The 16826-nt window shown below is 45.4% G+C and overlaps 2 protein-coding genes across 5 annotated transcripts in view; one reads left to right on the plus strand and one right to left on the minus strand.

The window, feature by feature from the left end:
* The window catches only part of LOC139415792 (galactose-specific lectin nattectin-like), a 1187935-nt gene that overhangs the window by 912022 nt on the left and 259087 nt on the right, over positions 1-16826 (minus strand). The window lies entirely within an intron of this gene.
* LOC139415783 (broad substrate specificity ATP-binding cassette transporter ABCG2-like) overlaps positions 1-16826 on the plus strand; it is a 31035-nt gene that overhangs the window by 10850 nt on the left and 3359 nt on the right. For all 3 annotated transcript variants that reach the window (XR_011635018.1, XR_011635017.1, XM_071163872.1), the window contains exons 3-13: positions 58-117; positions 571-685; positions 1040-1192; positions 1281-1438; positions 2300-2451; positions 2741-2842; positions 3002-3134; positions 6590-6707; positions 8523-8605; positions 10324-10413; positions 11956-12080. Coding sequence is in view for 1 of the 3 variants with exons in the window: in XM_071163872.1 (XP_071019973.1) it covers positions 58-117; positions 571-685; positions 1040-1192; positions 1281-1438; positions 2300-2451; positions 2741-2842; positions 3002-3134; positions 6590-6707; positions 8523-8605; positions 10324-10413; positions 11956-12080 (1289 nt within the window). In the remaining 2 variants the exon portion in view is untranslated. The remainder of the gene's footprint in view (positions 1-57; positions 118-570; positions 686-1039; positions 1193-1280; positions 1439-2299; positions 2452-2740; positions 2843-3001; positions 3135-6589; positions 6708-8522; positions 8606-10323; positions 10414-11955; positions 12081-16826) is intronic.

Here is a 16826-nt window from a genome sequence, read left to right on the forward strand (position 1 = left end):
GCATCAGATCTGTTGTCCAGCTCAGCACTAACAGACGTTTGTTTCCTGTCTCTACAGCGGTCTGATGAAACCAGGGCTGAACGCTATCATGGGGGCCACAGGAAGCGGGAAGTCATCGTAAGTGACATTTTCAGCTGACTCTGACAAACCTGTGACTCTCATTGAACGTTGTGAGCTAACAAATGGTTGTGTTGGGGTTGTTTAAAAAAAAGTTTGTATTATAATTGTGTAATGGTTGGGGTTGTGTTATATTATAGTTGTGTAAAGGTTGGGGTTGTGTTATAGTTGTGTAAAGGTTGGGGTTGTGTAAAGGTTGTGGTTGTGTTATAGTTGTGTAAAGGTTGGGGTTGTGTAAAGGTTGTGGTTGTGTTATAGTTGTGTAAAGGTTGGGGTTGTGTTATAGTTGTGGTTGTGTTATAGTTGTGTAAAGGTTGGGGTTGTGTAAAGGTTGTGGTTGTGTTATAGTTGTGTAAAGGTTGGGGTTGTGTAAAGGTTGTGGTTGTGTTATAGTTGTGTAAAGGTTGGGGTTGTGTTATAGTTGTGTAAAGGTTGTGGATGTGTTGTGTGTAGGTTTCTGGATGTGCTGGCAGCCAGGAAGGACCCAGCAGGTCTGGCTGGAGAGGTGTTGATAGACGGAGCTCCTCAACCTCCCAACTTCAAATGTCTCTCAGGATACGTGGTCCAGGTGGGGGACTGGACACACACACACACACACACACACACACCAGTGACCATACTATAGTTACGAGTGTCTGGTCTCTCTCTGTCTGTCTCTCTCTGTCTGTCTGTCTCTCTCTCTCTCTGTCTGTCTCTCTCTCTCTGTCTCTCTCTGTCTGTCTCTCTGTCTCTCTGTCTCTCTGTCTCTCTGTCTCTCTCTCTCTCTCTCTCTCTCTCTCTCCCCCCCTCCCCCTCTCTCTCTCTCTCTCTCTCTCTCTCTCTCTGTCTCTCTCTCTCTCTCTCTCTGTCTCTCTCCCCCCCCCTCTCCCCCCCCCCCCTCTCTCTCTCTCTCTCTCTCTCTCTCCCCCCAACCCCCTATCAGGATGATGTGGTGATGGGAACTCTGACTGTGAGGGAGAACTTCCGTTTCTCTGCAGCGTTGCGTCTTCCGTCCTCCGTCAGCCAGAAGGAGAAAGAGGACAAAGTCAACCGACTCATCACAGAACTGGGCCTCACTAAAGTAGCAGACTCACGGGTCAGTGTGGACGGGTTTATGTGGGGGGGATGTGGGGGAGAGGACAGAGAGAGCGTGTGACTATGAATGTGTGTATTCTGTCTCCCAGGTTGGTACCCAGTTGATCAGGGGAATATCAGGAGGGGAAAGGAAGAGGACAAACATCGGTATGGAGCTGATCATCGACCCTCCTGTTCTCTTTCTGGATGAACCCACCACCGGCCTGGACGCAAGCACAGCTAACTCTGTACTACTACTGCTCAAGAGGTAGAACCTGGGTATTGTAGTTCTAATATTGTAGGGTTAGTCTGGGTATTGTAGTTCTCTTTCTAGATGAACCCACCACCGGCCTGGACGCAAGCACAGCTAACTCTGTACTACTACTGCTCAAGAGGTAGAACCTGGGTATTGTAGTTCTAATATTGTAGGGTTAGTCTGGGTATTGTAGTTCTATTTCTGGATGAACCCACCACCGGCCTGGACGCGAGCACAGCTAACTCTGTACTACTACTGCTCAAGAGGTAGAACCTGGGTATTGTAGTCAATTTCAATTGAGGGGTTAGCCTGGGTATTGTAGTTATAATACTGAGGGGGTTAGTCTGTGTATTGTAGTCTGGGTATTGTCGTGCTAATACTGGGAGGTTAGTCTGGGTATTGTAGTTCTAATACTGAGGGGGTTAGTCTGGGTATTGTAGTGTTGCAGTCTGGGTATTGCAGTCTGGGTATTGCAGTCTGGGTATTGCAGTTTGGGTATTGTAGTCTGGGTATTGCAGTCTGGGTATTGTAGTGTTGCAGTCTGGGTATTGCAGTCTGGGTATTGCAGTCTGGGTATTGCAGTCTGGGTATTGCAGTTTGGGTATTGCAGTCTGGGTATTGTAGTGTTGCAGTCTGGGTATTGCAGTCTGGGTATTGCAGTCTGGGTATTGCAGTTTGGGTATTGTAGTCTGGGTATTGCAGTCTGGGTATTGTAGTGTTGCAGTCTGGGTATTGCAGTCTGGGTATTGCAGTTTGGGTATTGTAGTCTGGGTATTGCAGTCTGGGTATTGTAGTGTTGCAGTCTGGGTATTGCAGTCTGGGTATTGTAGTCTGGGTATTGTAACACTAACCCTCCTCCTCTCTCTCTATCAGGATGTCTAGTCATGGCCGTACCATCATCCTGTCCATCCACCAGCCTCGTTATTCCATCTTCCGTCTGTTTGACAGTCTGACTCTGCTGGTTAGCGGTAAACAGGTTTACCACGGCCCCGCTCAGAGTGCTCTAGACTACTTCTCTAACATCGGTGAGACTAAATCCTTAGAAATGTCATGTTTCTAGTGATTCTAAATCACACTCCTCCTGCTAACCAGGCAGTGTAGTCTCAGCTCTCTGCTGGCAAACCAAGTTATGAAATGTCTAGAGTTACTGAACAGTTATTATATCCATCATTATATTGTCTCTCTTCAGAGGTTACAAAGAACAGATGCATTTGAGATCCATTCAGTGTATCAATGTTTCAACCTTTCCTGTATCCAAACCTTTTCTGTATCTATAAACAATGTAATTACAACTATGATGTCATCATTACCCAGGATACACTTGTGAACCCCACAACAACCCGGCTGACTTCTTCCTGGACGTGATCAATGGAGATTCTACCTCCATCGCCTTCGACAGGATAAAGGAAGCAGACGGTGAGTTCTGATTGGCTAAGGAGCAGAGTCAGTGGGCGGGATCAGTCAGGTCATCCAATGGCAATTTTGTCCCTTCATATCCTCCCTCCCTAACTTTGTTTACCCTCCATTTACCCATTTACCTCTGTTCTGGCCCCTCTATTCCCCCCCCCCCCCCAGACTCGGACCCAGACAGGGTAACCAGTTCCAGGCAGAACATCGAGGACCATCTGGTCCAGGAGTACCGGGGGAGTCAGTACTATGGAGAGACCAAGGCCCAGTTAGAACGCATCACCATGAACAGAGAGTACAGGTACCAACACACACTCTCTGTCTGTCTGTCTGTCTGTCTGTCTCTCTCTCTGTCTCTCTCTCTGTCTCTCTCTCTGTCTCTCTCTCTGTCTGTCTGTCTGTCTGTTGCTCTGTCTGTCTGTCTCTCGCTCTCGTCTGTCTGTCTGTCTGTCTCTCGCTCTCGTTGTCTGTCTGTCCCTCCCCCAACAGGACGGGTAGCCTGTCCCTCCCCTAACAGGACGGGTAGCCTGTCCCTCCCCCAACAGGACGGGTAGCCTGTCCCTCCCCTAACAGGACGGGTCTCTCATCAGAGAGGTCTTTGAAACCTTTAAGGGTTTTACATTTGGTGAAATGACACTCTCTAACTGTTTTATATTTTTGACATTTTGTCAGGAAATGCAGCTCCGTCTCAGGTTCTGCTGTGGTGCAGTGGTTACACAGCCTTTCCTCTACAGGGAGCCAGGTTCTACTGTTGTGCAGTGGTTACACAGCCTTTCCTCTACAGGGAGCCAGGTTCTGCTGTGGTGCAGTGGTTACACAGCCTTTCCTCTACAGGGAGCCAGGTTCTACTGTTGTGCAGTGGTTGCACAGCCTTTCCTCTACAGGGAACCAGGTTCTGTTGTTGTCCAGTGGTTGCACAGCCTTTCCTCTACAGGGAGCCAGGTTTTCATGTGTCTACCCTTCTCAATGGCAAGACTGTGCTCACTGAGCCTGTACTTTGTCAAGGTTTTGATGTTGATCAGTAACCATGGTCAAATATTTAGCCATGGTGCACTGTCGATTTAGGGCCAGATAGCACTGCATTTTGCTTTGTGTTTGTGTTTCCCAATAAGCAATGTAGTTTTGTTTTGACTGTGTTGTAATTTGTTTTATTCTGAATGATTGGATATTCTGGTCCTGAGGCTTCAGTGTGTTAGTAGAACAGGTTAGTGAACTCAGCTCCAGGACCAGCTGGATGAGGGGACTGAGGCTTCAGTGTGTTAGTAGAACAGGTTAGTGAACTCAGCCCCAGGACCAGCTGGATGAGGGGACTGAGGCTTCAGTGTGTTAGTAGAACAGGTTAGTGAACTCAGCTCCAGGACCAGCTGGATGAGGGGACTGAGGCTTCAGTGTGTTAGTAGAACAGGTTAGTGAACTCAGCCCCAGGACCAGCTGGATGAGGGGACTGAGGCTTCAGTGTGTTAGTAGAACAGGTTAGTGAACTCAGCCCCAGGACCAGCTGGATGAGGGGACTGAGGCTTCAGTGTGTTAGTAGAACAGGTTAGTGAACTCAACCCCAGGACCAGCTGGATGAGGGGACTGAGGCTTCAGTGTGTTAGTAGAACAGGTTAGTGAACTCAGCCCCAGGACCAGCTGGATGAGGGGACTGAGGCTTCAGTGTGTTAGTAGAACAGGTTAGTGAACTCAACCTCAGGACCAGCTGGATGAGGGGACTGAGGCTTCAGTGTGTTAGTAGAACAGGTTAGTGAACTCAGCCCCAGGACCAGCTGGATGAGGGGACTGAGGCTTCAGTGTGTTAGTAGAACAGGTTAGTGAACTCAACCCCAGGACCAGCTGGATGAGGGGACTGAGGCTTCAGTGTGTTAGTAGAACAGGTTAGTGAACTCAACCTCAGTAATTGTAGTGTGTACAGTACTCTATATATTTAAACCTCAGTAATTGTAGTGTGTACTGTACTCTATATATTTAAACCTCAGTAATTGTAGTGTGTACAGTACTCTATATATTTAAACCTCAGTAATTGTAGTGTGTACTGTACTCTATAGCCCCAGGACCAGCTGGATGAGGGGACTGAGGCTTCAGTGTGTTAGTAGAACAGGTTAGTGAACTCAACCCCAGGACCAGCTGGATGAGGGGACTGAGGCTTCAGTGTGTTAGTAGAACAGGTTAGTGAACTCAACCTCAGTAATTGTAGTGTGTACAGTACTCTATATATTTAAACCTCAGTAATTGTAGTGTGTACTGTACTCTATATATTTAAACCTCAGTAATTGTAGTGTGTGCTGTACTCTATATTTAAACCTCAGTAATTGTAGTGTGTACTGTACTCTATATATTTAAACCTCAGTAATTGTAGTGTGTACTGTACTCTATATATTTAAACCTCAGTAATTGTAGTGTGTACTGTACTCTATATATTTAAACCTCAGTAATTGTAGTGTGTACTGTACTCTATATATTTAAACCTCAGTAATTGTAGTGTGTACAGTACTCTATATATTTAAACCTCAGTAATTGTAGTGTGTACTGTACTCTATATATTTAAACCTCAGTAATTGTAGTGTGTACTGTACTCTCTCTATATATTTAAACCTCAGTAATTGTAGTGTGTACTGTACTCTCTCTATATATTTAAACCTCAGTAATTGTAGTGTGTGCTGTACTCTATATTTAAACCTCAGTAATTGTAGTGTGTGCTGTACTCTATATTTAAACCTCAGTAATTGTAGTGTGTACTGTACTCTATATTTAAACCTCAGTAATTGTAGTGTGTACTGTACTCTCTCTATATATTTAAACCTCAGTAATTGTAGTGTGTACTGTACTCTCTATATATTTAAACCTCAGTAATTGTAGTGTGTACAGTACTCTCTCTATATATTTAAACCTCAGTAATTGTAGTGTGTGCTGTACTCTATATTTAAACCTCAGTAATTGTAGTGTGTACAGTACTCTATATATTTAAACCTCAGTAATTGTAGTGTGTACAGTACTCTCTCTATATATTTAAACCTCAGTAATTGTAGTGTGTGCAGTACGCTATATATTTAAACCTTAGTAATTGTAGTGTGTACAGTACTCTATATATTTTGTACCAATTGAGAACTTTGGTCTTATTCCCTGAGATCTTCTCTGGAAAATCATTATTTTAGTATTTTTGGGGTTTACTGCCAGGGCCCAGGTCTGGCAGTACTGCTCTAGCAGGTCCAGGCTCTGCTGTAGGCCAGGTGCTGTGCGTGACAGCAGGCATAGGTCATCTGCGAAGAGTAGGCATTTAACCTCTGAATTGTGGAGACTAACACCAGGGGTTGAGGATTTTTCTAGAATAGTAGCCAATTCGTTGATGTAAATATTGAAGAGTGCAGGGCTCAGATTGCAACCCTGACGAAGGCCCCGCCCCTGGTTACAGAATTCTGTTATTTTCTTGCCGATTTTAATGCTGCACGCATTGCCAGTATACATTGATTTAATTTTGTCATATTTTTTACCCCCTCAACCACTTTCAATAACTCTGTAGAACAGTCCTGTATGCCAAACAGAATCAAATGCTTTTGGAACTCTCTCTCTCCCAGCAGCTGCTACTCAATTTGGAACTCTGGAACTCTCTATATCTATCCATCTCTCCATCTTTCTTGCAGTGCATGCTGAGAGTTTTTTGGAGTCTCTCTACGGTCTGTCTGTCTGTCTGTCTGGTCTGGTCTGGTCTGGTCTGTCCTCTGCAAGTTAATGGACCATCTTCTTGTTGTTGTTCTCCAGTGTGAAGACTCCCTCTCGGACAATTACGTACAACACCTCCTTTTCTACTCAGTTCAGATGGGTCCTGAAGAGAACCTTCACTAACCTCATCCTCAACCCTCAGACATCCTTCGCTCAGGTGTGTGTGTGGGGAAGGGGAGATAGTGTAAACTGTAAAGTTTGGTGGATGAGGAATAATGGTCTTGGGCTGTTTTTCATGGTTCGGACTTACCTACATACCCACTTACCCACCCACCCACCTACCTAACCACCCACCCACCTACCTACCCACCCACCCACCTACCTACCCGCTTACCTACCTACCCACTTACCTACCCACTTACCTACCCACCGACCTGCCCACTTACCTACCTAGCCACTTACCTACCCACTTCCTTACCTACCTACCCACCCACCTACCCACTTCCCTACCTACCCACTTCCCTACCTACCCACTTCCCTACCTACCCACTTCCCTACCTACCCACTTCCCTACCCACCCACCTACCGACTTACCTACCGACTTACCTACCGACTTACCTACCCACTTACCTACCCACCTATCTACCTACCTACCTACCCACCTACCTACCTACCCACCTATCTATCTACCCACTTACCTACCCACCTACCTACCTACCCACTTACCTACCTACCCACTTACCTACCTACCTATCTACCTACCCACCTACCTACCTACCCACCTACCTACCTACCCACCTATCTACCTACCCACCTACCTACCTACCCACCTATCTATCTACCCACTTACCTACCCACTTACCTACCTACCCACTTACCTACCTACCCACCTACCCACCTACCTACCTACCCACCTATCTACCTACCCACCCACCTACCTACCTACCCACCTATCTACCTACCCACTTACCTACCTACCTACCCACCCACCTACCCACTTACCTACCTACCCACCTACCTACCCACCTACCCACTTGCCTACCCACCCACCTACCCACTTACCTACCTACCTACCTACCTACCCACTTACCTACCCACCTACCTACCCACCTACCCACTTACCTACCTACCCACCTACTTACCTACCTACCTACCCACCTGCTTACCTACCTACCCACTTACCTACCCATCTACCTACCTACCTACCTACCTACCCACCTACCTACCTACCTACCCACTTACCTACCTACCTACTTACCTACCTACCTACCCACCTGCTTACCTACCTACCCACTTACCTACCTACCTACCTACCCACCTGCTTACCTACCTACCCACTTACCTACCCACTTACCTACCTACCTACCTACCCACTTACCTACCTACCTACCTACCTACCTACCCACTTACCTACCCATCTACCTACCTACCTACCCACCTACCTACCTACTTACCTACCTACCCACCTACTTACCTACCTACCTACCTACCTACCTACCTACCCACTTACCTACCCATCTACCTACCTACTTACCTACCTACCTACCTACCTACGTACCTACGTACCTACCCACTTACCTACCTACCTACCCACCCACCTACCCACTTACCTACCTACCCACCTACTTACCTACCTACCTACCTACCTACCTACCTACCTACCTACCCACTTACCTACCCATCTACCTACCTACTTACCTACTTATCTACCTACCTACTTACCTACCCACCTACTTACCTACCTACCCACTTACCTACCCATCTACCTACCCACTTACCTACCTACCTACCTACCTACCCACCTACCTACCTACCTACCTATCAACTTACCTACCTACCTACCTACCCATCTACCTACCCACCTACCCACCCACCTACCTACCTACCTACCTACCTACCCACTCACCCACCCACCTACCTACCTACCCACCTACCCACCCACCTACCTACCTACCTACCCACTCACCCACCCACCCACCCACCTACCTACCTACCTACCTACCTAACTATCTATCTAATCTCTCTCATCCAGATTGGAGTGACTGTGTTCCTGGCCCTCATCGTTGGGGCCATATTCTTCGGAGTGAAGAATGACCAGAGTGGCTTACAGAACAGGTCTGTGTGTGTTTGTGTGTATGTTTTTGTGTGTGTGTGTGTGTGTGTGTGTGTGTTTAATATAGTAATATATACCATTTAGCAGACTCTTTCTTCCATAGCGACCTTTTTCTTATACGTGGCCCCAGCAGGAAGCTACATTTTAAATCCATTATTTATTTTAGGCAGGTCTAAAGAAACAAACATTATGATATGAAGAACATGTATTTCAGAAGAACAGAATATGAGTTGGCTTACTGTATGTTATCTGGCTCTATGCTCTATGCTATATAGACTGTAGGCTTGTTCATTTATCAGAATAGATACTGTATGTTATCTGGCTATGCTCTATGCTATATAGACTGTAGGCTTGTTCATTTAGAAGACTAGATACTGTATGTTATCTAGCTATAGACTGTAGGCTTGTTCATTTATCAGACTAGATACTGTATGTTATCTGGCTATAGACTCTAGGCCTGTTCATTTAGCAGACTAGATACTGTATGTTATCTAGCTATAGACTGTAGGCTTGTTCATTTATCAGACTAGATACTGTATGTTATCTGGCTATGCTCTAGGTTCATTTAGCAGACAAGATATGCTTAAGTCCCATGTCATTATTTTATATTATAGGATTTTATAGTATGAAGAATACAATTTGAAAGGATATTTTTCCCATACCGGAGCGCATATGAAGTGACTATGTTGAGCGTAAAAGTGATGATTTTAAACAGATCCTATACGCTAGATTTAGAGTTATTTGTCAACTTTATTTTGTGAAGGACACAAACCTTAGAATGCCTTTTAGAAATCAAAACGCATGATGTGACTTTAGGATATGGACGATCCGAGCGTCGCAAAAACGGAGCTTGCTCTCCTGTTACAGGTTCTCAGTCTGCACACGCTATTCTCTCATCATATTTTCACCCATCGAACTATTCTCAATTTTTAATATTGTTTTTACTAATACGTCAAAATTAGTTTTAGATTTAGAATGGTCCTTTATCACATGGGCAGGAACAGAGAGGCAAGACAAAGACCCGTCATCAGTATGAACAGGAATGGAGGCCACATCATTTTTTTTCCCACTGATGTCAGGTCGGCTACTCCGGTCATTTCGCTGCGCAACAAGTGATATTCCGTCCAAAATGCTGTATGCCATGGGCTCTCCAACCCCTGTTCCTGCAGCTACCCAGAGCCTCATTTGCGAAACCAAGTGAAATCGGGTTGGGAACATCGATAGTAACATATATTTTCAAAACGAAACCTTTATTTAATTCAAGTGTTTACAGCCACTCTCTCTGCGCGCTGGAGAAAGGAATGAAGGGGGGAGGGGATGGATACTCACAGTAGCAAAAAGTCATATGTCAACTTATTCATTATAAAAATGCACTATAATTAATATATTCGAAATCAAATAATATTCGGTAGGTTATGTATTGTATAACGGCACAATCATTATTTTATTTTAAATATATATATATTTTTTGAAGGACAATAGAGCCCTGAGTACCAGGCCATAAGGACCTGATGATCGTTAACGAGTTGGGCATAAAAGGAGATTACTGTGACTCAAGCCATGTAGAATTTGACAACTGTTATGAGTCATGACTGCCTGTGTGTGCTTAATGCGTGTGTTTTAAAGTGTGTGTGTGTGTGTGTTGAACGTGTGTGTGTGTGTGTGTGTTGAACGTGTGTGTGTGTGTGTTGAACGTGTGTGTGTGTGTGTTGTCTACCAGGATGGGTGCTCTATTCTTCATCACCACCAATCAGTGTTTCAGTTCCCTGTCTTCTGCTGAGCTCTTCATCACTGAGAGAAAACTGTTCATGTGAGTAACACACACACACACACACACACACACACACACAGCCAGGTCACCCATGATACAAGTCAGTATTCGACATCCATCCATGTCTGAGATGACGTGGTAACCAGACACTAGGGGAACACTGAGCCCTGTTACATTTAAGCAGGTTTCCACTAGGGAACACAGATCTGTTACCTTTAAACAGGTTTCCACTAGGGGAACACTGAGATCTGTTACCTTTAAGCAGGTTTCCACTAGGGGAACACTGAGATCTGTTACCTTTAAACAGGTTTCCATAGGGGAACACTAAGATCTGTTACCTTTAAACAGGTTTCCATAGGATAACACTGAGATCTGTTACCTTTAAGCAGGTTTCCACTAGGGGAACACTGAGATATGTTACCTTTAAGCAGGTTTCCACTAGGGGAACACTGAGATCTGTTACCTTTAAACAGGTTTCCACTGGGGAACACTGAGATCTGTTACCTTTAAACAGGTTTCCACTGGGGAACACTGAGCCCTGTTACCTTTAAACAGGTTTCCACTGGGGAACACTGAGATCTGTTACCTTTAAACAGGTTTCCACTAGGGGAACACTGAGATCTGTTACCTTTAAACAGGTTTCCACTGGGGAACACTGAGATCTGTTACCTTTAAACAGGTTTCCACTGGGGAACACTGAGCCCTGTTACCTTTAAACAGGTTTCCACTGGGGAACACTGAGATCTGTTACCTTTAAACAGGTTTCCACTAGGGGAACACTGAGATCTGTTACCTTTAAACAGGTTTCCACTGGGGAACACTGAGATATGTTACCTTTAAACAGGTTTCCACTGGGGAACACTGAGCCCTGTTACCTTTAAACAGGTTTCCATAGGAGAACACTGAGCTCTGTTACCTTTAAACAGGTTTCCATAGGAGAACACTGAGATATGTTACCTCTAAACAGGTTTCCACTGGGGAACACTGAGCCCTGTTACCTTTAAGCAGGTTTCCACTAGGGGAACACTGAGATCTGTTACCTTTAAACAGGTTTCCACTAGGGGACAAAGAAGTGTGCTTTTCTTTCAAGGACATTTATAAGTGACCCCAAACTTTTGAATGGTAGTGTGCACACTGTACACACACATACTGTACACACACATACTGTACACACACATACTGTACACACACATACTGTACACACACATACTGTACACACACATACTGTACACACACATACTGTACACACACATACTGTACACACATATTATACACACATATTATACACACATACTGTACACACATATTATACACACACATACTGTACACACATATACACACATACTGTACACACATATTATACACACATACTATACACACACTATACACATTATACACATATACTACACACACATACTTGACACACATACTATACAGACATGCACACATGCGCACATGCGCACACACCCTCCCTCTCTCTCATTCTCTCTCTCTTTCTCCCCCTCCATCTCCAGTCATGAGTACATTAGTGGTTACTATAGAGTATCAGTCTAACCTCCCTCTCTCTCTCTCTCTCCCCAGTCATGAGTACATCAGTGGTTACTACAGAGTATCAGTCTACTTCCTGTGTAAGATTCTCAGTGACATCATCACCTTAAGGACACTCCCTTCCATCGTCTTCAGCTGTGTGGCTTACTTCATGATCGGTGGGTAGACACAATGAACCCTAACCCATGATCGCTGGGTAGACCCTCCACCGTCGTAGACACAGTGAACCCTAACCCATGATCGGTGGGTAGACCCTTCACCGTCGTAGACACAGTCAACCCTAACCCATGATCGCTGGGTAGACCCTCCACCCTCGTAGACACAGTGAACACTAACCCATGATCGCTGGGTAGACCCTCCACCCTCGTAGACACAGTGAACACTAACCCATGATCGCTGGGTAGACCCTCCACCCTCGTAGACACAGTGAACCCTAACCCATGATCGCTGGGTAGACCCTCCACACACACACACAGACATATAATACTAGTGTGTGTGACTGTGTCTATGTTCAGATCTAGTATTTTATTTCTATGTTCTGATCTAGTATACCAGGGAAGTTGACTGAGAACACATTTTCATTTATTCACATCAAATAAAATAACATTTTATTGGTCACATACACACGTTTATCAGATGTTATTGTGGGTGTAGCGTAATGCTTGTGCTTCTAGCTCCGACAGTGCAGTAATATCTAACAGTTTCACAACATATTGCCCAAAATACACATAAATCTAAGTAAGGAATGGTTTAAGAATATATATATACACACACACACACACACACACACACACACACACACACACACACACACACACACACACACACACACACACACACACACACACACACACACACACACGTCAGAGCGGCACTGGACTACAGTATATATAGAATACAGTATATACATATGAGATGGGTGATGCAATATTTACACACAATTAAAGTGACTAAGATATCGTGGAATAGTATAGAGTACAGTTTACACATGAGATGAGTAATGCGAGATACGGAGACATTATTAAAGTGGCTAGTGTTTCATTTCCTTAAAGTGACCAGTGATTCCTAATCGATGTCTATAGGCAGCCGCCTCTGAAGCGCTCGTTATAGCTGTTCAGCAGTCTGTTGGCCTTGAGAGAGCTTTGTGGTGGTGGGTGGTGCAGTTGCCGCGGTGATACAGGATGCTTTCAATTGTGTAAAAGTTTGTGAGGGTTTTAGGTGTTAAGCCTAATTTCTTTGTCCTCCAGTGGTGCTGTTGCGCCTTCTTCACCACACCGTCTGTGTGGGTGGACCATTTCAGATCGTCAGTGATGTGTACGCCAAGGAACTTGAAACTCTCCACCTTCTCTTATACACAGGGGGTACCGGTTAGTTGAGGTAATTTGTACATGCAGGTAGGGGTGAAGTGACTATGCATAGATAAAACAGCGAGTAGCAGCAGTGTACAAAACAAATGGGGGGGGGGGTCAATGTAATTTGTTGTGCTCTCTTCACGACTGTCTTGGTGTGTTTGAACCATGATAGATTGTTGTTGATGTGGACACCAAGGAATTTGAAACTCTCGACCCGCTCCACTACTGTCCTGTCGATGTTAATGGGGGCCTGTTCGGCACGCCTTTTCCTGTAGTCCACGATCATCTCCTTTGTCTTGCTCACATTAAGGGAGAGGTTGTTGTCCTGGCACCACACTGCCAGTTCTCTGACCTCCTCCCTATAGGCTGTCTTCTCATTGTCGATGATCAGGCCTACCAGTCTTGTGTCGTCAGCAAACTTAGTGATGGTATTGGAGTCGTGTTTGGCCACGCAGTCGTAGGTGAACAGGGAGTACAGGAGGGTACTAAGCATACAGCTCTGAGTGGCCCCAGCGTTGAGGATCAGTGTGGCAGACATGATGTTGCCTACCCTTACCACCTGCGGGCGGCCTGTCAGGAACTTCAGCATCCAGGTGCAGAGTGAGGTGTTTAGTCCCAGGATCCTTAGCTTAGGGATGAGCTTCGTGGGCACTAGTCAATGAACAGCATTCTCACACAGGTGTTTATTTTGTCCAGGTGGGAAAGGGCAGTGTGGAGTGCGATTTGAGATTGCGTCATCTGTGGATCTATTGGGACAGTGTCCGAATTGGAGTGGATCTTTATCTGTGAGGATTATGTTGATGTGAGTCATGATCAGCCTTTCAAAGCACTTCATGGCTACCGAAGTGAGTGCTACTGGGGCGTTAATCATTTAGGCAGGTTACCTTCGCTTTCCTGGGCACAGGGACTATTGTGGTCTGCTTGAAACGTGTAGGTATTGAACATGTCAGTGAAGACACTTGCCAGTTGGTCAGCGCATGCTTTGAGTACACGTCCTGGTAATCTGTCTGGCCCCACGGCTTTGTGAATGTTGACCTGTTTAAAGTTCTTGCTCACATCGGCTACCGAGAGCGTTATCACACAGTCATCCAGAACAGCTGGTGCTCTCATGCATGCTTCAGTGTTGCTTGCTTCGAAGCGAGCATAAAAGGCATTTAGCTCATCTGGTAGGCTCGCGTCACTGGGCAGCTCGCGTCTGGGTTTCCCTTTGTTGTCTGTAATAGTTTTTAAGCCCTGCCACATCAGACGAGCGTCAGAGCCGGTGTAGTAGGATTCAATCTTAATCCTGTATTGATGCTTTGCTTGTTTGATGGTTCGTCTGAGGGTATTTCTTCTAGGCGTTTGGATTAGTCTCCCACTCCTTGACACCGGCAGCTCTAGCCTTTAGCTCGATGCGGATGTTGCCTGTAATCCATGGCTTCTAGTTGGGATATGTACATACGGTCACTGTGGGGACGACATCGTTGATGCACTTATTGATGAAGCCGATGACTGAGGTGGTATACTCCTCAATGCCATTGGATGAATCCCGGAACATATTCCAGTGTGTGCAAAACAGTCCTGTAGCTTAGCATCCGCGTCATCTGACCACTTCCGTGTTGAGCGAGTCACTGGTACTTCCTGCTTAAGTTTGTGCTTGTAAGCAGGAATCATGAGGATAGAGTTATGGTCAGATTTGCCAAATGGAGGGTGGGGGGAGCTTTGTATGCATCTCTGTGTGGAGTAAAGGTGGTCTACATTTTTTTTCTCCATCTGGTTGTAAACATTTGGTGATTTTCCAGCATTAAAGACCCCGGCCACTAGGAGCACAGCTTCTGAGTGAGCATTTTCTTGTTTGCTTTATGGCCTTATACAGCTCATTGAGAGCGCTCTTAGTGCCAGCATCGGTTTGTGGTGGTAAATAGACAGCTACGAATAATATAGATGAGAACCCTCGTCTTACCAGACATAGCTTCTCTGTTCTGCTGGTGCATTGAAAATCCCTCCAGCTCTATATTAACCATGTCGTCGTTCAGCTACGACTCTGTGAAAAATAAGATATTACAGTTCTTATTGTCCCGTTGGTAGGATAATCGTAATCGTAGGTCATCAATTAAATTCAGGAAGTCCAGGACCCAGTTGCACAGGGCAGGGTTCAGAACCAGGGCCTCAAGTTTGATGATGAGCTTGGAGGGTACTATGGTGTTGAAGGCTGAACTATTGTCCATGAACAGCATTTTTACGAAAGTATGCCTCTTATCCAGATGGGAAAGGCAATGTGGTGGCGATTGCATCGTCTGTGGACCTGTTGGGGCAATAAGAACATTTGAAGGGTGTCGGGTAAGGTGGAAGTGGTGGTGCTTGGAATCATTGCTCTTCCTTTGTCAACCATGGTTACCTGCAAGGAAACACGTGGCGTCATCATTGCTTTGCACAAAAAGGGCTTCACAGGCAGGGATATTGCTGCCAGTAAGATTGCACCTAAATCAACCATTTATCGGATCATCAGGAACTTCAAGGAGAGCGGTTCAGTTGTTGTGAAGAAGGCTTCAGGGCGCCCAAGAAAGTCCAGCATGCGCCAGGACCGTCTCCTAAAGTTGATTTAGCTGCGGGGTCGGGGCACCACCAGTACAGAGCTTGCTCAGGAATGGCAGCAGGCAGGTGTGAGTGCATCTGCACGCACAGTGAGGCGAAGACTTTTGGAGGATGGCCTGGTGTCAAGAAGGGCAGCAAAAAAGCCACTTCTCTCCAGGAAAAACATCAGGGACAGACTGATATTCTGCAAAGGGTACAGGGATTGGTCTGCTGAGGACTGGGGTAAAGTAATTTTCTCTGATGAATCCCCTTGACGATTGTTTGGGGCATCTGGAAAAAAGCTTGTCCGGAGAAGACAAGGTGAGCACTACCATCAGTTCTGTGTCATGCCAACAGTAAAGCATCCTGAGACCATTCATGTGTGGGGTTGCTTCTCAGCCAAGGGAGTGGGCTCACTCACAATTTTGCCTAAGAACACAGCCATGAATAAAGAATGGTACCAACACATCCTCCGAGAGCAACTTCTCCCAACCATCCAGGAACTGTTTGGTGACGAACAATGCCTTTTCCAGCATGATGGAGCACCTTGCCATAAGGAAAAAGTGAGAACTAAGTGGCTCGGAACAAAACATCAATATTTTGGGTCCATGGTCAGGAAACTCCCCAGACCTTAATCCCATTGAGAACTTGTGGTCAATCCTCAAGAGGTGGATGGACAAACAAAAACCTACAAATTCTGACAAACTCCAAGCATTGATTATGCAAGAATGGGCTGCCATCAGTCAGGATGTGGCCCAGAAGTTAATTGACAGCATGCCAGGGCGGATTGCAGAGATATTGAAAAAGAAGGGTCAACATTGCAAATATTGACTCTTCGCATCAACTTCATGTAATTGTCAATAAAAGCCTTTGACACTTATGAAATGCTTGTAATTATACTTCAGTATTCCATAGTAACATCTGACAAAAAATATCTGAAGACACTGAATCTGATCTGGTATTCTATTACTCTGTTCTGATTTAGTATATTTCTGTTCT

Source organism: Oncorhynchus clarkii, chromosome 9, assembly GCF_045791955.1.
Source record: "Oncorhynchus clarkii lewisi isolate Uvic-CL-2024 chromosome 9, UVic_Ocla_1.0, whole genome shotgun sequence".
Taxonomy (NCBI): Eukaryota; Metazoa; Chordata; class Actinopteri; order Salmoniformes; family Salmonidae; genus Oncorhynchus; species Oncorhynchus clarkii.